Source organism: Physcomitrium patens, chromosome 9 (genome assembly GCF_059467195.1).
Source record: "Physcomitrium patens ecotype Gransden chromosome 9, ASM5946719v1, whole genome shotgun sequence".
Lineage (NCBI taxonomy): Eukaryota > Viridiplantae > Streptophyta > Bryopsida > Funariales > Funariaceae > Physcomitrium > Physcomitrium patens.
The window spans coordinates 14421997-14446649 of NC_143418.1; the positions used below are offsets into that span (position 1 = coordinate 14421997).

Genomic DNA, 24653 nt, shown 5'->3' on the forward strand with positions numbered 1-24653 from the left:
GTAACACACAATAATAATAACTATAATAATAATCATACTAATAGACAATAAAACTTGTTCATGGGTTTTCCACGATATGAACTATGCGAACAATTAATGAGCAACACCAAACGCTGACCTAGTTTTGATCTATTTTGGCAAAAAAGAGGCGCTGAAAAGGATTATTAGAAAGGGGGGGGAGAGGGATGAAGGAAAGAAAGCTGAGAGACACAAAAGTAGCTTCGGAACCGAAGCAAAGGCTCAGAAAAGGAGGCGTGGATCCAAGACTGAGCCAAGGCGGTGCTACGTCAACTCCGAGCCTACTCCGTTCCGGGAAAGGGGGGAGCTTCGGGGATGGAGGGTCTGCGTGACCCATCCCCCCCCCCTCATCATATAAAAACACCACACACACACTCCATGATACGATACCCGCACTCAACGACAACATCCCTCTGATCTGATAGCCAACTGCTGCAGATAAGTGCAGTGGCCGATACTGATCTGATAAGCGCACTCGGGTGCTAATAACAGCAGTGAAACGCAGGGAGATACTCCGGTTGGCTTATCAAAGCGTCCTCAGAGGCCGGCAGCTCTGCAAGCTAGGATAGGAGGGTCGAAAACGAGGTCGCGTGGTACGAAACGAGAGTAGGGTGGGAGGTCGCTGAGTGAAGAGTAGAAAAGGCCGAGCGTGTCCTCGCGCCGCCCCTCTGCCCTGAGGTTTTCCAATCCTCTTCTTCTTCCTTCTTCTGCTTCTGCCCCATCCCAAGTGCTTCTGGAGAGCGTCGAGTGCATTGTCGTCGAGACCTGGAGGGGCTTCCGACGTGGTTTGGAGGAGCGTGCCGTTGTTGGTTGTTGGTCGCGGACGACTTTTCCTGACATTTTTGTGCCCTTTTTTGAGCCTGGTTTTGAATTAGTTAAGTGGTGTTTGCGAGCGTGTTGGTGGTGGCCACCAGGTGTGGTGGAGCGAGCTCACAAGCAGCACGAGAGCAGGAGATCGATGTGAGCGGGAGGCACGGAGGGAGCGGTGGCTGCTGTGGCGTGCGTTTGAAGGGTTAGGGTGTGAGGCGGACAACGGTGGAGGCGATAGCCGAGGCATCGGTGAGCATGGGGATGTTGGGAGGTTGACCACGGGGGTCAAGGTTAAGAGTTGTGGTTTTCGAGATAAAGCTAGAAAGTGCGGGCCAGAGTCACGCTCGCGGAAGTGGAGAATCGGAGGAGCGAAGGTGCTTGTGAAAGCGTCTTGTGTGCGTTGGCTGTTGGTGGACTGAACTGAGGTTGGCCATTTGTGAGGAAAAATAAAGTAGAGAGGAAGCAAATGGTTAGCGAGGGTTGATGAGGAGTTAGGGTCAGAAGGTGGAGGAGGAGGAGCAGCAGGAGCGTCAGCGGAGCTCAGCGCACAGGGAGTGAGAACCTTAGAACACTATCGTCACACGCTGTCGTGGCATCTGGAGTTGCGACCCCTGCAGGGAGGGGAGAGAAGGTTGTTTGTACCACCTGCAGTATTTCTTGGTCGGATGAGTCGCGGTTGGATATCCTGAAGTAAGGAGGCGGACTTGAGCCTCCATTTCCGAGGTGGTGATAGTATCTATCCTATCTGGGTTTACCTTTTTCAGCATCCATCGTCAGATTTTACCGTCTGTGGGCTCGAGTACATAGTTTGTTTGAAGGCTCAGAACATTGGTGATCTATCCGAAAGGGCGGGAAATCAGGGAAGCGCTTGAACGCTTGGGAGCGCAGGTTGGAGAACTTTGTCGAGGAGGAAAGTTTATTTTAGTTTCTAGTTCTCTCTAGAAAGGAAGAGGATAAGCAGATAAATGAAGGTAGTATTGTAAAAGCAGGCACATATCATCCAGGAGCAAGGTAGCCGATAAGCAGGGAGCAATGTCGTCCTTGAGTAGGGAACTTGTGTTCCTGATCTTGCAGTTCCTTGATGAAGAAAAGTTCAAGGAAACAGTGCACAAGTAAGTCCGCCCTTCTCATTTTTTCGATTTCCACCCCAGAAAATTAACTGATTATTTCCGAGTCTGCGACAATGTACTTCTTCGGTTCTGTTCGTTCATTCACATTTTTTTATTTTCGTATTTGATTTAGTTTTTTTAACCTATAGTAGTACTGGCATGTTAGGGAACTTTCGCAACATTTCCCCTCAATAGTTCTTCATGAATGTCAGAGATTGTTTGTTGACTGAATTGGTCCGTAGTGCAAATATGCAGGTCCTGTTAGTCTATTAGGAGTATTACTTCGAAGATTGTCGTTTTATGTATGGTGTCAATCACAGTGGAATCGCCACTTTTAGCTTTGATAGTATTCAGCAGCTGCACTCTTGTAGTACGTTTGGATGTGGAGATATTGTCGGTAGTATGTTTTAGTTGAGTTGGTGAAGCACCGGTGAGTTGGTGTTCTATCTGCGTTACGTGAAGCTGGTGTCATTTTCAAAATGTGCATACAGACGTTTGTTTCTTCTGCAATCTGTACTGACTGGTTTTATAATACCTTCTAACCAGGTTGGAGCAAGAATCAGGATTCTTCTTCAATATGAAGTACTTTGAAGACCAAGTTCAAGGTGGTGAGTGGGAGGAGGTGGAACGATATTTATCTGGGTTCACTAAGGTGGATGACAACCGCTATTCAATGAAAATCTTCTTTGAGATACGGAAACAAAAGTACCTGGAAGCTCTGGACAAGTACGTATTCAGTTGCATCTCGTTTGGAGTCATTGGGGTGATTCTTAGCAGACTACATTGATTTAAGTCTCGTTCTGGGGGAAGATGTTATCTTGGTTAGAGTTGGTGAGTTGTTACTTTGTTCATTTATCGGATGGGGTTGGTTTGAATTATGATTCAGTGTTTATCAAAAGAGCAGGGCGTAAGGTACGTCTTTGGGGGAGGTACTCACAAGAAACTCATGGTCTCATGCAGGCAAGATCGGGCGAAGGCTGTTGACATACTCGTGAAAGATTTGAAGGTTTTCTCTTCTTTCAACGAGGAGCTCTACAAGGAGATCACCCAGCTTCTTACTCTAGAGAATTTCAGGTTAGGGTCTTCGCCAGCACAATGACAGTTTTAATGGAGACCACATTTTACTGTCAGCAAGTGCATTTCCTGTTATATGTAGCTTCCATTGAAGGGGTTTTGTAGAGGTGCTCAGATAGCCTCATGGAACTATGAGTGCTTGTAACTAAGTTTATCATCACTGCTGTGGATTCGTTTGGTTCAGGGAAAATGAGCAGCTGTCAAAGTACGGAGACACCAAATCTGCTAGAAACATTATGCTTCTAGAACTCAAAAAACTAATAGAAGCCAATCCACTCTTTCGAGACAAGTTGGCTTTTCCATCATTAAAAGCATCTCGCCTGCGCACCCTTATTAATCAGAGGTAATAAATAGCCCATGTGTTCTACCTTGAGCTCCTCAAGATTATCCAGGTGGTGGCTTCTGCTTGTAGTTGAGCATTGTTGGTGGCATGCAACACCGCACTTTGTATTTTCCTTCGAATTCACCAGAGTATTGACATGAAGGATTTTTATGTGTTCGTTTATCTATTTGCAGTCTCAATTGGCAGCATCAGCTTTGCAAAAACCCAAGGCCGAATCCTGACATTAAGACACTCTTCATTGATCACACATGCGGGCCTCCTAATGGGGCTCGAGCCCCACCGCCTGCTAATAATCCCTTGGTGGGTGGCATCCCGAAGCAGGGTGCCTTTCCTCTTGGTACTCACAGTGTAAGTGTGTGCAATTATTATGGATTTCTATTTTCAATTTGCATAATGGTAATGGATCCTCTTACAGTGACAAAAACCCTGATCTGTGATAATATTTCGTAATTGTTCGTAAACGAGCCGAACTGGTTTGCCTTAGAACAGTGCTAGGGTTTGTAGTTGATTAGCGGTCCATTTGTTCCATCTTTTTCTTATCGGTGGCTTTTCTCGATCTCAGCCATTCCAACCCGCACCGCCCTCCGCAAGTTCTTTAGCGGGATGGATGGCAAACCCCAATCCACCAGCACCACATGCTCCAGTTGCGAATGGACCAGCTGCTCTGACTGCTCCCCCTAATTCAGGTTGATAGTTATCTTTTCAGTCTTACTTTGAAGCCTTGTCTCTGGTTCGTGAATAAAGTTCAGCTGTTACTTTATGGTCATTAGCTATGATTAAGATAGTTTATAGTATGTAAGAAGTGTAGGACAACGTATTCATTGTTCTATTCTATGCATATGTTATTAGCTGCATTGTTGAAGCGGCCTCGTACCCCACCAAGCACTACTCCGACTGTGGATTATCAGTCAGCTGATTCCGAGCACCTCATGAAGAGAGCCAGGCCTGGCGTTCAATCAGTTGATGAGGTCAAGACAGTAAGCATCATGATTCATTTATTACTCTTTTTCAAATTGATATGGAATGTTATGTAGCTATGCTTCGTCTTACTCTGTCGGGAGAGATCTTTTCTTGGTTGCCCTGTTGGGTGCAGGCGTCTAGCCGCATGCTAATTTTAATCTCTTTTGCACTATGTCGACGATTTCTGAGGCGGGTTGCGTGACAGGTGTTTGTTCCTGGTGGTACTAGTCATCCTCAGAACAATGTGTCACCTGACGACTTGCCAAAGAGCGTAGCCCGATCCCTCAATCAAGGTTCTTGCGTTATGAGTATGGATTTTCATCCAATCCAGCAAAGTGTTCTTCTTGGTACGTATTTTTACTTTCTATTCAATTTCGAACTCCACTGTTGAATTTGTTACTATTGTGTAGACCATTGATATTCACATGCAAATAACTTGGGATGTTTGTGCAGTGGGTACAAACGTTGGAGATATTGGAATTTGGGAAGTGGGTTCGAGGGAGAAGCTTGCCCAACGAACATTTAAAGTCTGGGACATTACTGCTGCGTCCATGCCCATGCAGGTCAGTATTGTTCCCAATTTTAAATGCAATCTGAAGTTCTTATGACGATAGCTTGTTTTGAACGCCATTCGAATGGGGCACTGGTTTTTTGAAACATGCATTTCCAAATACGCTTTTCATTTCATGCTTTTGAAGGGATTTGCTATTATCGAAGTTAATTGTCTTTGGATGCTATATTTATCTGATTGGTTGTGACAGGCTGCATTGGTCAAAGATCCAGCTGTATCAGTCAACAGAACGGTTTGGAATCCAGATGGCACATTACTGGGTACACACACATTCCCCTCTCTCTCTGTCTCTGTCTCTGTCTCTGTCTCTCTCTCTCCTTTTATTTTATTATTATATTACTAAAGTTTAACATTTATCCATGTACATTGTGGTTGCAAGTCATGAAAACTCGTCATTCGTTCGCGTTCTGAGCAGGGCTGTGCCTGTTTTTCTTACAGGTGTTGCGTTTTCTAAACATATCGTACACATCTATGCTTACAATGGTGGCAGTGATTTGCGGCAACATTTGGAGGTCTGCTTAAATATATCCAGACTTGACTATATCTGTTTTCATTTTTTTCTGACTTTGAGGACTGTTTCCTTCCCCCCCTCTGCCCTCATTATCCACTGTTGACGAATTGGTGCTGATGTGTGTTGTATCAGATTGACGCTCATGTAGGCGGTGTTAACGATTTGGCTTTCTCTCATCCAAACAAACAATTATGTGTCATTACTTGCGGAGATGATAAAACTATCAAGGTGCCCTCGTATTTACTATTTTGTGACCATGTTTAATATAGACCGTGTCTCATGTTCCAGAATACTCTTGTATTGCATGAACAGTGGTATTTGGGCCTTAAAGTTTTTGTATGTTTTTTTAATGGAGACTCTAAGGCTTTTTCCAAATAATCTTACGTGGATCTTTTTCATGGACCTTCTTGTGCATCCTGCAGGTTTGGGATGCTGCAACAGGACGTAAGCAATACACTTTTGAAGGACATGAAGCACCTGTGTACTCTGTTTGTCCTCATCATAAAGAGAGTATTCAGGTTGGATTTTTGTATTTACGTTATTTCTCTCCTTTCCTTCACTGCATCGGTGTTGTTGGGTAAGAAATGTGTGGATGCCTTTTATGTGCTGAAAATTAACCTCTTATTTAAGCTGCCAACGAGGTAGTTAGAAATGTGCTTCTATCTGTACTGCATTGTACAGCATGAGCCCTAAAATTGTTTGAATGGCCTACAATTTCAGTTTATATTCTCAACAGCTATTGATGGCAAGATAAAAGCTTGGCTCTATGATCTCCTTGGATCTAGAGTTGACTACGATGCACCTGGTCATTGGTGCACTACAATGGCTTACAGTGCTGACGGCACTAGGTATTCCAAACTTTAATCTCCTTTCTTACGTTTTGAAGTTATTTGGTGTGCACAACTAAACGCTCTATCCAAGATCAATGTGCGTGGTTTTCTTGTAGCATGTGGACATGTGTAGACTCTTGTGTTGTGTCAATCGACGATTTCACGATGATCAACAACTTCGCTTTCGAATTAAGTTGAGTGAATTTAGGACGTGATGTGTCCATCTTGTATTTGCGACAATGATTTTTGATTATGAATTTTTTCTTTGTGGACGCCAGACTCTTTTCTTGTGGAACTAGCAAAGATGGAGAATCTTATCTGGTGGAATGGAATGAGAGCGAAGGCGCAATTAAGCGGACATACTCAGGTTTCCGCAAGCGATCCGCCGGCGTTGTGCAGTTTGATACGACCCGAAATCGTTTCCTAGCTGCTGGTGACGAATTTCTGATCAAGTTCTGGGACATGGATAATACGAACTTGCTTACTACAATTGATGCAGAGGGTGGCTTGCCGGTGAGTACTGACTGAATAATACCGTCTTATTAAAAGCGACATGTGTGAAGAAGGTACTTAAAAGTTGCAATTGAGACTTCTAGCTGACTGGCACTCTGGCTAGGGAGACTCTCTGGGGTGACTTGAAGTAGTGATTATTGCAGCAAGAACTAGTTTATGAACCTTGAGTGTTTACTTTATGAACCTTGAGTGTTTTAATTAGCTGAAGATCTTATCTGTTGAAGTGCGCACACTAATGTAAAAATATCTTTCTGAGGTTCTCTTGTAAAATCAATCTGACTTGCAGATTGAATGGGTCCGACAGAGATATTCAACCCCAACCTTCTGTACTTTTTGTGATAAATTGTGCAGACACTTGCTAGTAATTATACCATGAATTGACATTCAATTCTTGTGTTGCAGGCAAGTCCACGTCTCAGGTTCAACAAAGACGGCTCTTTGCTTGCTGTCACTACCTCGGATAATGGCATCAAGATTTTGGCTAATCGCGATGGGATGCAGATGCTCCGTGCGTTGGAAGCTCGTGCGTATGATACTAATCGAGTTCCTCCGGAACCTGCTGTTTCTAAGGTTATCTGAAACGTTTCTTACCCTTGTCTCTACATAACGTTGAAAACTACTTGAGGATTTTTTAACGAACGTACACTAATTAAATCGAAAGCCATTTACTTCTGCTTCAGCGAGTGACAACATAGTCTTCGCTCAAACAAGGCTTGAATATTTTATGTGATAGTCGAAGAGTCTGACTACAGTATTTCCAACAAGCAAGCTTAACGGGCAACCAAACCGCCAACGAATGTTTAGCTAGTGTTTGCGCTAATCTGTCAAAGTGCATACCTACTGCAGCCGCCAGTCGGAAATGCACTTGGGGTCGTGAGCACCCCAGGTGGCGGCGGTGGGGAACGACCGAATTCTTCGTCGATGGCTGGGTCCGTTATGGATGGTCCAACCCTAAACATGGGGGGATCAAGGGTCCGACCACGAGAAAGGGTCGGCAATGACCATGTACATTTTCGAAACATGCACACAACATCTTGTCAAAACAGTATTTCTGGTCTTTGCAATTTTGAAGTTCACGTTTTAGTCTTCTTAGTATAACACATCAGTGTGTGCGATTTTACAACATGGCTTTTCTCCATCTTGTTGTACAAGCCGCTTATCAATACTCCTCCTCTGAGTCAGTTCCTAACTTGCAGCTTGAAAATATTGTTATTGCTTGGAACTGGTTGATACCAGAGCTAGAACCCCACAAGTTAATAATTGACAGACAAGGCGATTTGTATTGGTAATTCCAGACTTGTGTGTACAAACATGCCTTTCTTGTTACTGCTGTCTTCCTATATCTGATTAATGACCACTTGGAGTGTTGAACGAAAAGCGAAATGGTTTTTGTGCAGTCTGGTATGGAAGGAGGGCGCACACCTGAGACGAAACCAAGAATACCTGACGAAATCCCAGACCGAAGCAAGAGCTGGAAGCTGACAGAAATAACTGAGCAGAATCAATGCCGGACAATAAGATTGCCCGACAGCCTGCCTCCAAACAAGGTCTGATGTCTCTTCTAACAATATTGAGTTATGTAGAGTCCTCCACGATTTCAAGTTCTTCTTAACTATATCCCTCCCAGTTTACAACAGTAATGCATGAGTGCTGGTCATGTACTTTGCATCAAGCTTGTAGTTGACAATTCGTTGATGGTGGCTACAGGTTGCAAGGCTTATTTACACGAATGCAGGAGTTGCTCTGCTGGCACTAGCTTCGAATGCTGTGCACAAGCTTTGGAAATGGCAACGAAACGAGCGGAATATAAATGGAAAGGTGTGATTTTGTTATTTGTTTCGTCTTTGGTTGCTTTTGGGCACTGCCTATTCATTTGGTCTCTAGTCTTTGGTATAATATTCCTGAATACTAGTCTTATAATTGTCTTAATTAAAATTTTCAGGCTACTGCAAGCGTTTCCCCACAGTTGTGGCAACCTGCCAGTGGTATTTTGATGACCAATGACATCAGCGAAACCAACCCTGAAGATGCTGTGCCTTGCATAGCGCTATCGAAGAATGATTCTTATGTGATGTCCGCCTCGGGAGGAAAAGTCTCTTTGTTCAATATGATGACATTCAAGGTAGAGCTTACGAATTTAGACATTGGCTTTCTCAGCTGATGAACTTGTTTATGAAACAGCGATGCATTTCTGGCTTCTAGGAAGTTCGCTTTGTTTCTTTATCTTATCTGTATAACTGAATGCACGAATCCTTTATTAAAAAAATTGAAGCCATTTTTTATTATTAAAAAATTACTCTGCTGGTGATGCTTGAACATGGCAGTTCTGACAGTTGCCTTCGGATTGTGATTCAGGTCATGACGACATTCATGCCGCCACCTCCAGCAGCTACTTTTCTTGCGTTCCATCCCCAAGACAACAACATCATTGCCATAGGAATGGAGGATTCAACAATACAGATTTATAATGTTCGTGTAGATGAGGTATTTTACCAGGCCGTTCTTTCTTTGTGATCTCCCGTACCTATGTTGATTTGTATTCGTCAGTTTGTATTCTAGATCCCGAATAATGTGCCTAATTAGAGCTTTCTGCTGTTGGCAGGTAAAGAGCAAGTTGAAGGGCCATCAGAAGAGAATCACTGGCTTGGCGTTCTCCAATACCCTCAATGTGCTTGTATCATCAGGGGCGGATGCTCAGGTACATATTAGGTCATTAGTCGTATGTAGGGGTCGATTTGCGGTATTTTAAATTTATTTTGTTGAGCTCTTATTTGTCTTTGGACTGGAGGCTGTTTGCTGACATGTTTTTTTTTTGTTGCAGTTGTGTATGTGGGGAACAGATGGCTGGGAGAAGCGAAAGTCTAAGTTTGTGCAAGTTCAGCCTGGTGGGAGATCACCATCTATGGGAGACACCCGCGTTCAATTTCACAACGATCAAGTTCGACTTCTTGTTGTCCACGAGTCACAGTTGGCTGTGTACGAGGCCGCAAAATTAGATCGTCTTCGCCAGGTCTGCTTCTTTTATCTCTTTACCTCGACACTATTACATTGTGTTGTCAGGTCGAACTGCTTTCTAGGAATGCACCATCTAAACAAGAGACTGATTTGATTACTGTGTCTTATTGGACTAATCATCTTCTCATAAGCTTTTGCTTGGCTTTATGCAGTGGGTCCCTCAAAACCCCTTCCCAGCAGCTATTTCGAATGCCACCTACTCATGCGACAGTCAGCTTATTTATGCGGGCTTCGTCGATGGCTCTGTTGGCGTCTTCGATGCTGAAAGCTTACGACCACGATGCAGGCTTGCCCCATCTGTGCACATACCTCCGGGAGTGAGTGGGTATGTAATCTGCACTGATTTGAAGTATTGTATTTCATCCGATTCAGATGCACCTGTATACCAAATTACTTAGGTGGATTCATGCATCATCTTGGAACACAGTATGTTTTTGTTTCGTTTCTTTTTTGTAACGTCTGACTTGAAACTAATGATTTTTGTTGGTGTTGCAGATCGACAGTTTACCCCTTAGTGATTGCTGCGCATCCCGCAGAGCCAAACCAATTTGCATTGGGCTTGAGTGATGGAGGTGTACAAGTAATAGAGCCACTAGAATCTGAGGGGAAATGGGGGACGGGGCCCCCTGCAGACAATGGAACAGCTAGTGGTGTACCATCTGGTCCTGCTTCTGGCAACCAAGGATCAGACCAAACCCCAAGATGATGTACAGTTGTGACTACAAAGAGCTTTTGTAGCAGTTGTAGCTGCGCAGCTTACAATTGGGGGACTGTACCTCTTTCTCAACATATGCATGCAAGGCCCATGATTTCTTCTGTTTGCAAGATAGTGAAGATGGGTCTATTCTTGAGTTCCAGAGACTGATTCATGGCCTGTGGCCTGCGACCCGGGGTTTGGATTCATTTTTGTGAGCTCGTTGTAGAAAAAAAATGAACCGGAGGCGAAGGCCACGTAGTCTAGGTCTACTATGCGTTTGGTGAGTACTTGAAATCGTTGGTACGAAAGTTGACCTGATATTGGGTTAGGGGGAGGTAAGGAGATGTTATTTGTACAGAAAAATGTTTGTTTCCATCAATCACTTTTGGATAAAAATTCTCCTTTCGAATTCGATGTTTGAGTTGGAATTGTTATTTTGGCAAGTTGGAACTGCATTCATTTTATGGATGCAAGCATTTCTCATGTATTACTTTTTCACCTGTGTTTGTATTTGTTCTTTGAAAACTTCCGTTGTACTTATGGCTACTGCTAAGTTTTGCGAAAAACATAAAAGACTTGATTCTTGATCACTGTATTTGATCACTCTTCTGCTATTTCCTTTTGCGCGCTCACTATGTTTTGGCACTCGTGTGTCGTTTTCTCATTCCGTCTAATTTCCAATTGGCGAGGTTCTGAGGAAGGGCTGCTTTGACACTGCTGGGCACAAGAAACTGGAGATTGAAACGTATTCTTATCGTTAGTCTAACAATGTGTGAAGTACTCACAAACGTCCTAGTTTGTGAAGCGCTCACAATATGTCCTATCAATCGCCGATCGCATATTTGTAGTAGCGGAATGCAAGTAAAATAGCATTACAAACTTAGCATAGCAAATTTCCTATCTGAATACGTGTCATCCTGAAGCTTTTAGTGGCTGACGGGCCCACCCTGTGGGTAGTTTGTGAAGTCGCTGGCACTGGTAATTAGGGCTTGAAGCTACTTGCACAGTCACCTCATGAGTCTCGCCGACTCATGAGCTAAGCAATTGGAGGTAGTAGATTGTGGTTCTAGTTTAGTGAGGACTTCTGATGACTAAGGCAACTGCTGCAGCGTGCACTGGGCTCACCACTACCGCTGCTGCTTCTGCTGGGCCGTCAAGGCTTTACATCGAGAATATCACTTGCTCCTTTATTTCATCAGGTGCCTGAAAACCACTACACAAAATAAGACAAAATAAGACAAAAACCTAGACAGCCGTGAAAAGCTTCCAAACGGTAAACACCGAACACATTGACACAGTCAGACCTGCTCCTGCTTCTCCTCTCACAAAAGACTGTTGTACTGCTTTACCCTGATCATATGCTTCATTTTGAAAGAGTTCTCCTATCTTCGGTTTCACTTTCTTCTAAGAAAATAGTTTAGCTTCTACCTATGTCTCGGTACAGTTTCTGCCCAATTACCATCTACCAGAACTGGAATGATTATCCCTATTCAATGGGGTTTAAGTCTATCTTCGGATATGAGGTACTGTCTCCAAGTTTGTCAGAACTCACGGATAAGACCAGAAGCGTTATTTCTTATTTTGTTTTGTTTTATTTTTTCTTTTTTTCTTTAAAGTTTTTTTTATGTTCATTTTTATTTTTATTTTTCCTGGTTGAACATACGGTACACTGTTTCATTGAGGGAGCCTGATGTTAAGGAGGAGGACAGAACTGCAATCGCAGAAACGCCCAAAGAGGAAACCTCAACTCAGACTGTCACAGCTCAGAAATTTAGTAGCGGATTCCTTCAAGTCCAGTTGATGGCCAAGTACATTCTGTAATATATTATCATGGAGCCTTGCTTGCTTGCCTTTGTTGTTTTTGGGCATGACTGGGGCAAATCATGCCGAAATACGGATATGGCAGCGTGTTAGTCTGCTGCTGTTGTAAGGCCCCACAAGCCCCTGGTTGCCAGTCAGTTTGTGAATTGTCAGTTCAGATAAAAAAGGGTTCCCACAAGGGTGTTGTAGTTTGACTCTTAGAGTTGCAGTTTGACATGTGATGGATTTTTTATTTTATTTATTTGATCAAGTCTTTATACTTAATTTAACGTTGTGAATACTAAATTGAGTTCAATTTGCCCATATTTCCAATTGCAGCAAGGCTAGAATTGCCAGTCTACAACTAGGATTACGATGGTTAAATTTTGGCATTTTCTTTTTTACCCCCACAAAGCCCAAATTGTATCTGAAAATTGAACACCACCGCATTTGCTTTTTTTTTTTTTTTTTTTTTTTTTTTGTGAGTTTTGCCTTATAGTAGAGTGATGTTAGGTTTGGCATGAGTGCCATTTTCATTTTTCTTAAAATAGGACTATAGTGTTTAATCAATTTCTTGAAACAATGTATTATCATATTTCCAAGATTTAGGATGGTTTATATAATTTGAAGATTTTGAATTCTCCAAATCCACATCCAAGATTTTTTAGAAATTGATTTCAAGTTTTTTTTTTCTTCATTTGTGGGTATCAAAGAAAAAAAATAGTCATTACAGAAATTGTTCTTTAGAAAAGCCAAAAGAAACAATGATTAAACAATATGTTACAGGATTGCAAATGCCCTTTATTAGTTCTTCAATTGAAATCAATACACATTATTTTAATAATAATAATTAAATATATTTATTACTTTATTCAAAATGAAATTGAATATTATTATATTTTTATAATTATAAAATAAAACAAAATAAACTTTAGAACACAACTTCAAATGCAGTTTATAGCTTTTAAGCCTATACTTTATGTTTTAGTTGTTATGCTTTAAAAATAATGTTCTATCTTCCTCCCATCCCACCAACAAATTGTATTCTTTAAATTTTTTTTGTATTTGAGCTCTCTAATTCTTTGTTAAATTTATTACTCACACATTCTTCTACCATACCACCTCTTCCTTTCAAAAATATTATTTTTAAATGGAAAGAATTGTTCTTATTTTGCCTCATAATGTGAATGGAGTATGATTATAAACAACTAATGATATTCATCTAATAAATTTTCTATAAAAATATTTTTTTCCATCAATCCATAGTAGCAAATGTTAAAAGCAAAGCTTGGTTACAAAAGAAAGTTTAATTACCTAATCACAATATATTTTACACCATAAAAAATACTGTATTCTAAGTAACATATACCAATAGAACATACCAATTACCATCTAATTTAGGGAAAATATCATACATTCCCCTGAAATATGTTGAAATTTCAAGAATACCCATGTATTCTTGATAACTGCAAATCTACCCCTCACTTTTATCATTATTGCAAAAATGCGATTAGAATTGATAAGTTATAAGAACAGTTCTGTTTTAGTTGATTTCGGGGCCCAAACCGTAATTTTGACTTGCATTGGCGAAATTATCAGCTATGACTTCGGGATCCTGCCTTACTCTGTCACTCAATACGTAACTGGAGCCTTCATTTTGTTTGTGTCTGCCGAAGTTCTCGAAGGTAGGTCGCATAAATGCACTTTGAGTGGCTCCCTAGCTTTCAATATACTATCAAAAATCTGAAGCTTTCTGTCAAGTTTCAAATGCTCAATGCCAATTTACTTTCCTGAATTAGGACTTATGTTACATTTCTTTGTTTTGATTGAGTTCTGATTTGCAGGAGTGAACTTGTGACTACTATCCAAAGTCATGTCGTCACGCTTGTCGCGAGGAACTTATAACTGAGGCAGTGACGTTAGCCAGTGTCATTTCTGATTGCGCCATCACTCTTATAGGATACCATAGGCAAGACATGCTTTTGAATGCTACGATGTTTCCTACCTTAATCATTTGTATCTTGGCCGTTGTGAGCACCTTGTGGACCTACAACTCGTTAAAAGGTTCTGTAGGCCTAGCCGTCTCAACGTAGCAAAAGCTCCGGTAACATTGTACACACTGATATACCAACAATTACCATGTAAATTTTGGGTCTCATTATTATGCAACTTCACGCAAACTTAGAGTTTACTTGGCAGACGTGCCTTCGTGGTTTAAGCCAGCTTTGTCAAGAGTGTCTCCAAGAGATGTTCTGAAAAACGTTTGATGCCACCAGTTGAATTCTAGAACTGGGTATTTATATACTTGTTTTGACAAAGCAAGCTTCTCTCATGACTGATTCACCGACGACCTGGAAATCATATGTCTAAAATCAGCCTTCAATTGTTCAATAACTTATCGAGATAACACCCCCGACCACGACAAATGGAACTGTTGCAATCCATATCGAGTTTCTTGCAGCACGGTTTGTAAAAAGCAACCAACGACTTTATCACTTTCGTACCCTCCATTGTTTTGCAATGAACAATGCAGATGAGTACTAGTGATCCACCTCCCTTTTTGTATTGCGGCGCACACATGGAGTCCGAGAGCTTGAGAAGGCCGGTGCGTGCAGGCGCGGTGGTCTCCCCCATCGCGGTTGAGGAGGAAGGTGATCATCATGGGCAGTACGAGGGCAGCGTAAACTTGTGACGGCAGCAGCGGAGGGGTGCTGAAAGTGTTCCCAAAAGTGCCGCGCTGAAAATGGAGCGGCACGCGGTTTGGCCCCCGAAATCAACTAAAACAGGACTGTTCTTATAACTTATCAAGTCCAAGCGCATTTTTGCAATTATGATAAAGTGAGGGGTACATTTGCAATTATCAAGAATACTTGATATTTCAACATATTTCCCTCTAATTTTTACCTTGCATAAATATATTTACAAAAAAAATAAAATCTTGCTTTAGAATTAAAATGTACTAATTAATAAATCTAAGAAACGGTAAAATCATAAAAAAATTATTTCTTGTAAGCCCCAAGTTTATTTTATTTTATTCTTATTATTATAAAGCCCCTTATTTGAAGCTTTGATAATTAATTAGTTTATTTGCAATCAATGTTTTTGAGCAACGCAGACGGGTCAAGTGGACGATAATAGGCACCGAAAGAGAAAATGGGAGATCCATCACCGCGGCCGCTGCCGTCACCTGACGCAGACGCTACCCACAGAGCCGCGACGTTGCGGTGCGTCACAATGGCGGCGTGACACCATTTGCGGCCACCCCACACTGTGCCCATAAAGCCATTGCGTCGCTGCGGCGCAACATGAGCTTCACAGGGCATCCAGGACCGTCACGGACCCAGCCCAAGCCCATTTCGGTGATCAGGATCGCATGTCACCGAATTCGTCTGCTCGCGCAGTCTAGGGTGGAGGTGAGAATTTGTTGATTCTTTTGAGAAGTGGTCGTTTTGAATAAGGGTTTGCAGCAGGTTTGAGTTGCAGGATTTTTGGGGTGTTGTTCGTTTTGTAGAGAGGTGGACTTGTGGGATGAGTTTTAGGGGGAGGTGATAAGAATCTGGAGATAAGATGAGATGAAATGATACGAGAGAAATTTTTCTTTGGGAGGAGTTTTGTGGATCTTGTAAATGTTGGGAGTAATGTGGTAAGCGTGAGGGTGTTTACGTAGTTTGTGTTGTTATTTTTTCGAGTGGACGGTCTTGATGAAGTCGATTTTTATTTTTATTTTTATTTTTTGTGTACATCTAGGGACACTATGGTGTGGGAGCTTGTGTTATTGGGGTGCGACGCGCTGGCCGCTTGGTGCTCGCTCATGGCAGCTATTGGGTTTCTGACCCTCGTCGGAGGGGTTTTCGTCTCCATAGCCTTCGTACGAAATGCAGCGAACACGCCCACGAGGTTGTCCTCTCCGAAGAGAGTTCGCATTATCACTCATCCCAAGCTGAAGCCCTCAATCAAGCTGTGATCCATCAGACTCCTTGCAATTTTCTGCAGGTGTTTTTTGGGAGGTGGTTCTGTGTACATACTTCGAGTAGCTTCTGTGCAAAGCACTACATTCATTTTACTATGTAAAAACACATCATACAGCAAGCAGTATTTGAGTGAACTTCCGCTTCAAGCAGTGTTTGTTGGTGGTCCAGTTTTGTGAAATTTTTCCAGGGTACTCGGTGATTCCTTGACATTGGGACGTATGCTAATAACCCAACTAAACATGCATGCGACACTCTCTTGCGAAGTCTTCCAGTCGGTTACCCCTCTGTATGCATGGTAGTAACATCATACAATAACTGCCGGCATGAGCTTTGAGGATTTTCTCGAAATCCGGCGGTGATTCGAAAACCCTCCCATGGCTGTACGAGACCCGATTAATTTGGGCGTGGTTTACGATGCAAAAACTTTGGGCGTTTGTGTAGTTCTTCGAAGGTGCTGCATGCCAGCCACTGGTGCAGGAGGATCTATGCATCCGCTTTTCTCGGCGAGTTTCCATTCCTCACCATTGACCTAATGCAAAAGGCCACCACGTGGAGAGGGCTCTCCACATGCCCAGCTAAGTGCGAAGGTGCTGCTGGTGTCTGTGGTCCTGACAGCGTGTGCGCGTTTAGCATCTCATAGAGTCTTCACATGGGAACTGATTAATCAAAACTATTTTCAGGGCACAGATTATTATGCAGCTGTGTGGTTAGTCACCACCGTCATGCTGTTAGCGGCACCAATCCAGGCCGTATTGCGCCACTCCACTGTAATTGATTCTGGCAGATAGAATCGACAAACTTCTTGTAAATGCTGCGGAAGTATTCAACTTGGCAGCAATACTAACTGTTCGAATGTATCCATAAATGCAACAATTTGCCATATTGGTCCCTTTCAACATGTGATAAATTGCTAGTGATAATAATAATATGCTACACAACTTCCCAAACTGCCTTGAAAAGGAAGCAAAAAAAATTTAAAATGCTTGCTTTAGATGTTGATGAGGTGTCTTGTATTTTTGTGACACATTCATTATTATCATCAAATAATAAATTGGAACAGTCCTAAACCAGTGATCATCGAAGAATAAACATGGGTTAGACAGTAGATTCCAATGAAACCTGTAACTGAGACTCTCGTGTGAAATTGTTTTGATAAATGTATTGTCCATAAGAGAGGATTTTTTTTTTCTTTCTTTGTTCTCTAATACAATCCTGAGATTATTCTACTCAGAGAGAAAGAAATAACCACCAGAATGAAGTTGAATAAACGGCCATGCTCTACAGTCCTAAGATTCACTTTTTGAACCCTTGTCTTAAGCGAGTGCCAAAAACAGGCATTATTGCGAGCCCAATCCACCCAAAAAAAAAAAAATCCATCAAATATATTCTTCAAAAGAAGAAACACCTCAACTCCATTGCTTTGATCCATGTTGAGAATGTTTAGAAAGACACAAGAGTAATAGTAAGTCATACACACACACGAGTAGTAGTAAGTCATACATACACAAGGGTTTCTAAGGAGAGAGAGCTTCACACACACAAAAATCTATTGATCTGGTTGTGTCTCGTACACAAGAAGAGAGAAGATAAGAGGATGAACAGTACTTCTCCACTAGACTCTAAATACTGTAGCTACAATAATTACTATAGTCTACAGTAAATATTATGGAGAGCGTCGGCTACATTTAATGATCTCAACACTCCTCCTCGCTCATCATAATATTTACATAATATAAGATTTATATAGATTTATGATCTATACTTTTCTGTGATCTTGTAAGATCAAGAATTGTTGCCTCATTAAAACCTTATCTAGGAAAACCTTATTTTATTTAAGGACAAAACCATAGATGAAGGAAAAAGAGTACAACATTATTTTCTTTAATTATTTAAAGAGCTCTTTAACTTTCTTATTCAAGAAAAGCAAGTCACTGCATACCAATGCCATAAGTAAGTCGATGATGATTGCTTAATGGGAGAGCTTTGGTGAAGAGATCAACAAGATTATTTGTAGATTCAATTTTCTTAATTATAAGTGCTTGATCAGTAATCACGTCATGAGTATAACTAAAATACTTGGGATCAATATGCTTTGTCCTGTCACCTTTAATGAAACCAACTTGCATCTGTGCAATACAAGCACTATTATCTTCATGCAAGATAATTGGAGAATCATCATATGAAAATCCACAGGTTGTTTGAATGAATTTATCAATTGATCGCAACCAAATACATTCTCGAGATGCTTCATGTAAGGCAATAATTTCTGCATAGTTGGATGAAGTTGCAGTTATTGTTTGTTTCACTGATTTCCATGATATTGCAGCTCCATGTCTTAAAAATACATATCTTGTTTGAGATTTAGCTGTTGCAATATCAGATTTATATCCTGCATCACAATATCCAACCAATTTTGGATCTGCAGATTTTGTGTAATATAATCCCAAGTCTTCAGTACCTTTTAAATAACGTAATAAATGTTTGATGCCATTCCAATGTCGTAGTGTTGGACGTGCACTATGTCTTGCAAGAACACTAACTGTAAATGTAATATCTGGTCTTGTAGATGTAGCTAAATACAAAAGTACTCCAACCGCTGCGAGGTATGGATATTGGTCTCCCAATATTTCCTCCTCCTCCTCGCATGGACGGTATGGATCATGACCATCACGACCACGTCCAACCATTGGTGTGGACAATGGATAAGCATCATTCATATTAAATCTTTGCAAAATTTGTCTAATATACGTTAGTTGGTAGAGAAAAATGCTACCATCTGTAAGATGCATAATCTGAAGACCAATGCAGAAAATTATTTTTCCTAGTATTTTCATCTCAAATTCACGTATAAGTAGGTTTGTAGCTGTAACACATGTAGTTGTAGTGTCCACTAGGTTAAGATCATCAACATATACAGCGATGATCACAAAACCAATTTTATCTCGTTTGATAAACAAAAAAGGGATTAGTGGATCATTTATAAAATTATTTTTAATTAAATAATCTTGAAGACGTTGATACCACATTCGTCCGTATTATTTTAAATCATACAAGGCCTTACATAATTTAATACCACAATATTTTCTTGGAGCGGGTTGATTTGGAGTTCCTGTTTCTAAGCCAGGTGGAACTTTCATATAAATATTTGCATCAAGAGAACCATATAGATATGCAGTAACTACATCCATCAGATGCATATCAAGGGTGGCATGAACTGTCATTCCAATAATATATCGAAATGTAATTGAATCCATGACTGGAGAATATGTGGATTCATAATCAATGCCAAATCGTTGAGAAAATCCTTGAGCAACAAGACGAGCTTTATAGCAGGTTATTTGGCCTTGAGCATCTCGCTTGCATATTAATACTATTTTATATCCCACAGGGCGAGATGTAAGAGTGTCTACAATTGGACCAAAGACTTTCCTCTTACGCAAAGAGGCATACTCTTTCTCAATAACAGTTTTCCATTTTGACCAATTAGAGCGACGCATCGCCTCTTCGATGGTTTGAGGTTCAGAATCATCTTCCTCACAAGAAAAGGATTCTATAATCATATATGCAAATGATTCATCTACCGTAATAGATGGTCTGTCCCAAATATCATCTATAGCACAATACAGAATAGATAATTCTTTATTCAACTTGTTCTTATTCCTTCCAATTCCAAGATTGTTTTTCATAGGAATTAAAGGTACATTATGCATGGATATATCATCATGAATTGGTAGTCTTGCAAGATGAGTGGCAATTTCTTGAAAAATAATACCAGGATTAGTTAATTTTATAGCTTTCTTCTTACGTGGTTGCTTATCTGGTCCACGAGTTCTTTTAGTTGTTGTTGTTATAACTTGAGGTATTGTAGTCAATGGCACTGCAATCTGAGTAGGTGCATTTCGAGCCTCATTAATAGGAACTCTTGTAATTCTAGGTACATCATTGAAGCCATCAGGTGTTTCATCCGCGGTCTGTTTTAAATGTAAAATCTTAGCAACTTCAGTTTCTGCCAAAGATGTCCTAAGATCATGATTCATTGTAAATATTTCTGGTGCTTCAAATATGAGTACTTTATTTCTTTGTTGATTGGATACTCCTCTTTGAAGAGATGGGAATACAGTTTCTTCAAAACGAAAATTTTGCAGGCGTGCACGTAATAATGTGCCAGTTGATGGATCAACAATACAAATAATGCTTGGTGAATCAAAACCAACATATATGCCTTCTTGTCGATGAGCTCCAATGATACGTCGTTGAGGTTCTGGTACTGGAATCCAAGCACGGCAACCAAATACTCGTAAGTGAGATACATTTGGAACACGACCCGAAATGAGTTCGTGTAGTAAAACAGTTTCAAGAGAAGAAGGGCGGAGGCGTATTAATGCTGTAGTATGTAAAACTGTATGACCCCACATAGATGTAGGTAGATTTACATGAAGGAATAGTGGCTGCGTAATGAGTTGTATATGCTTTATAAATGACTCTGCAAGTCCATTTTGAGCATGTTCATATGAAACACAATATGTCAATTCGATTCCTGTTGCAGTACAATAGTCTTCAAAAGACTTTGATGCAAATTCTTTTGCATTATCCATACGCAATGTTTTTATAGGATAATCAGGAAAATGTGCCCGAAAGCGAATAAGCATAGATATAAGATTGGCAAACACCATGTTTTGAGTTGATAATAATGAAACATGTGTCACGGCCATAATCATGTAAGCTAATAATTACATATAGAAATAGGTAGAAGTAAGTAAAAGTAGATAAAAGTAAGTTAATTCTATAATATTTAATATAGAAGCTTCCTAGAAACTTCCTAGACACTGCTTTGACTTCATAGGTGTCTTTAATTGACTTTTTGGATTAGAAACGTAGTCAACAAGTTGGCCATGTACCACACATGTTGTTAGCTTGAAGAACAAGCTAACTATGTGGCCCACACGTAGAAAAACTTGCCTTGTAAGTCAAGGCATGTGTCCTACAAAGTCAACACATATTGGAGGTCCTATAGAACGTCGCCACGTAGCCCCTAGTTAGATAGTATATATAGAGACAAGAGTGAAGGCTTCTTCACTCTTATCAACTCCTTTCTTGCTTCTACTCTAGTTTCAAGGGTCTTTAGTTTTCTTGTCTTTTGGCAATAGCCATTTTAGTTTTTCTTTTCAATATACATACTTATTATTCATATTTTGTTACTTTTCTTTGAGTGAAGGCTTACTTGTCTGAACTATTTTTTCATCGAGTTCTTGTCCTTGACAGATTGACAAGAGTACATTTACAATATCAGAGCTTTGTTTTTTCTTGAGTAAGAGTGGATTACCCCTTTCTCTTGACAAGGCATAAGCGTATTGGAAGTTTGCGGATTAACCACTTCTAAACTGATATTGTTCTTAGTATCTTCTTTGTTATCAAGTCTTTCTTTTCTTTTGTCTTGAGCAGTATCAAACAAATTTTTCTTCTTAGTGTTATTATGGCAGAGCTTGTTGAAATGAAGAGTGCAATGGCACAAATGCAAGAGCGAATGAGGGAGTTAATGCTTGCGATGCATCAACTCAATTCACCAACACAGGAAAGAACAAGAATGGCAGAAAGTGGGGATATAGAGATGATCGGAGCTGCTTCAACATCTACAACAAATCACGTTCCTTCTCCAATTGTACAACACCCTGTAAGCACTAGAGAACCAAGAATTGCCTTACCCGAGAAATTTGATGGTACGAGATCAAAGTTTCGAGGGTTCATCAATCAAGTACAATTGGCAATTGAACTTCAACCGTAAAGCTATCCAACTCTAGGATCACAAGTCAGGTTTATTGACACTCTACTTTCTGGTTCTGCATTATTGTGGTTTTCGTCTTTTCTTGAACAACGAAATTCAATATTGGATAATTTGGAAGCTTTTTTGGTGGAGTTTCGATCTATGTATGGTAAACATGATGCAACTCGTGTTGCAACAAATAAGATCCGAATTCTGCGACAAAGAAATCGCTCAGTAACAGTGTATGCTTCACAATTTCGACAACTTGCAATTGACATCAAGTGGGATGATGCTGCACTCACCAGTCAATTTCTTTATGGATTGCAATACGAAGTAAAGAAATTGATGCTCAACTTACCTGATCCTCAAACTTTGAGTCAAGCAATCGATTTTGCGGTAAAATGTGATAATCGACTTTTCGAATTTCGATCCGAGAATCATTCACGGGAACCTCAACGTTATTACTCAATGGCAACATCAACATCTTTGCCAAACGTACATTCGGAAATAGAAGACATGCAAATTGACGCGGTACGTTTTAAACCCCTAATTGAGGAAGAAAAGATTTGTCGTCGTCAAGAAGGATTATGTTTATATTGCAGAGAACCTAAGCACACTGCTCAACATTGTCCAAAGAAACGACGCAACTATAAAATGAGGGGTACGACGGTCAAAGAAGACAACATGTCGGAAAATGGATTCGTCCAGCTACAATAGGGACCGTGCAGCTGGAACCTTATACAATTCCTAATGAAGGTCCTATCCTCTCCTCAGAACCCTCTCCTTGTTTTATAATAGACTTATATTTAGGACCTAAGAATTACAAAGCCTCTGCTCTATTAGATTCGGGAGCCTCAGCATGTTTTTTAGATGAACAATTTGTTAAAAGTCGTAAAATACCCTTTGTACAGAAACCTAAACCAGTACATGTAGAAGTCATAGATGGTCGTCCCTTGTCTTCTGGAGATGTCACTCATGAAACTCATCCTATAAAAGTAACAATAGATGGTCATGATAGCTACATAGCTTTTAACATAATTAAATCCCCGTCCAATCCAGTTATTTTAGGTTTATCCTGGCTAGAAAAATATAACCCTCGAATAGATTGGAATTCACGTAAACTTGACTTTTCTCAGAGCGTTATCAATAGTTCTACTAACCAAGTAAAAAATTATAAGTCTAGTATAGTAAAACCCGTACTGATAGGTGCAAAAGCATTTATACACGCAGCAAAAGAAGGATCAACTTTTGCTATTTATGCTGCACCTATTTTTGAAAACGTAAAGACTTCAAGTGGCATTCCAAGTCAATATCAGGAGTATCAAGACGTTTTTGAGAAAAAGAATGCAGATATTCTTCCTGAGCATCGCCCATATGATTGTTCAATCGACCTCAAGGAAAGAACTCATCCACCATTTGGACCAATTTACAGTTTATCGCAAGATGAGATGGCTGAACTCAAGACATATATTGACGAGAATTTAGCGAAGAATTTCATACGCCATTCAAAATCTCCAGCAGGAGCTCCAATTCTATTCGTAAAGAAAAAAGATGGATCTTTACAAATGTGTGTTGATTATCGAGGACTCAACAAGATCACAATCAAGAACAGGTATCCATTACCTTTGATATCAGGACTCCTTGACCAGTTGAATCAAGCTAAGATCTATACAAAAATAGATCTAAGAGGAGCATATAATCTAGTACGGATCAAAGAAAGAGATGAATGGAAGACTACGTTTCGAACCAGGTATGGACATTTCGAATATAATGTCATGCCCTTTGGACTCACGAATGCACCAGTTGCTTTTCAACATCTCATGAATGATGTATTTCGTGAATTCTTAGACAATTTTATCGTCTGCTATCTAGACGATATCCTGATCTATTCTAAGAATGTTGAAGAACATGAAATACATGTTTGTCAAGTATTACAAAAACTTAGAGATGCAGGATTGTATGCCAAGATGGAAAAGTGTGTATTTCACACTACTCAAGTTGACTTTTTAGGATACATCATTTCAAATGATGGTCTCATGATGGATTCTAAGAAAGTCCAAACAATCATGGATTGGAAGATTCCAAGGACAGTAAGAGATGTCCAATGTTTCTTGGGATTTGCCAATTACTATCGGATCTTCATGAAAGATTTCTCACGAGTTGCAGCTCCACTTACATGCTTGACTAGTAAAGATAAATTTCAATGGAATCAAGAAGCGGAAGCAGCATTTGAAGCCTTGAAGACATCGTTTGTCTCTGCACCAGTCTTATATCGTGTTGACTTTTCCAAGGTATTTTTTATGGAAACAGATGCATCAGATTTTGCCTTGGGTGCAGTTTTATCACAAATGGGAATAGATGACAAACTTCATCCGATAGCTTTTCATTCAAGAAAATTCTCAGCAGCCGAGATCAATTATGAGATCCACGATAAAGAACTTCTTGCGATCGTGGATTCCTTTCAAGAATGGCGTCATTATCTAGAAGGTGCTTCTAGTCGAGTCACTGTGTATACAGATCACAAGAACCTCGAGTATTTCATGTCAGCACGCATATTGAATCCTCGTCAAGCTCGTTGGAGTATGTCTTTGTCAAGATTCGAGTTCATTATCACTTATCGGCCAGGAAAACAACAAGGTTTGTCCGATGCCCTATCTAGACGTTCTTATT

The 24653-nt window shown here is 40.5% G+C and overlaps 2 protein-coding genes across 5 annotated transcripts; both read left to right on the forward strand.

Moving 5' to 3' along the window:
* The first annotated feature begins 696 nt into the window (after positions 1–696).
* On the forward strand, positions 697–10860 carry LOC112286580 (protein TOPLESS-RELATED PROTEIN 2). 4 transcript variants are annotated; one of them, XM_024528564.3, is made up of 25 exons: positions 699–1940; positions 2484–2663; positions 2898–3011; positions 3196–3354; positions 3528–3702; positions 3917–4040; positions 4204–4331; positions 4520–4661; positions 4768–4877; positions 5076–5145; positions 5324–5397; positions 5529–5624; positions 5819–5914; positions 6117–6244; positions 6505–6739; positions 7142–7309; positions 7586–7744; positions 8137–8286; positions 8447–8557; positions 8682–8861; positions 9095–9223; positions 9342–9437; positions 9561–9749; positions 9907–10079; positions 10250–10860. In XM_024528564.3, the coding sequence occupies exons 1-25, from the start codon at positions 1861–1863 to the stop codon at positions 10458–10460; spliced, it is 3477 nt and encodes a 1158-aa protein (XP_024384332.1). In that variant the 5' UTR covers positions 699–1860; the 3' UTR covers positions 10461–10860. The 4 variants fall into 4 exon arrangements, with proteins under 4 accessions (XP_024384334.1, XP_024384332.1, XP_024384333.1 ...); XM_024528565.3 differs by having other exon boundaries at positions 4204–4322; XM_024528566.3 differs by lacking the exon at positions 7586–7744 and having other exon boundaries at positions 697–1940.
* A 4647-nt stretch (positions 10861–15507) lies between these two features.
* On the forward strand, positions 15508–16368 carry LOC112286504 (uncharacterized). The gene is made up of 2 exons (XM_024528437.2): positions 15508–15664; positions 15999–16368. Exons 1-2 carry the CDS (start codon positions 15557–15559, stop codon positions 16320–16322), a joined length of 432 nt encoding a protein of 143 aa, XP_024384205.1. The 5' UTR covers positions 15508–15556; the 3' UTR covers positions 16323–16368.
* The last annotated feature ends 8285 nt before the right edge of the window (positions 16369–24653 follow it).

Bases quoted from the DNA above. Each gene is read 5' to 3' on its own strand.
- LOC112286580 (XM_024528564.3), top strand. From the start codon at position 1,861: ATGTCGTCCTTGAGTAGGGAACTTGTGTTCCTGATCTTGCAGTTCCTT. The intron at 3,355-3,527 runs GTAATAAATAGC...ATCTATTTGCAG, and splicing joins CGCACCCTTATTAATCAGAG to TCTCAATTGGCAGCATCAGC. The intron at 5,146-5,323 runs GTACACACACAT...TTTTTCTTACAG, and splicing joins TCCAGATGGCACATTACTGG to GTGTTGCGTTTTCTAAACAT.
- LOC112286504 (XM_024528437.2), top strand. From the start codon at position 15,557: ATGAGCTTCACAGGGCATCCAGGACCGTCACGGACCCAGCCCAAGCCC. The intron at 15,665-15,998 runs GTGAGAATTTGT...GTGTACATCTAG, and splicing joins TCGCGCAGTCTAGGGTGGAG to GGACACTATGGTGTGGGAGC.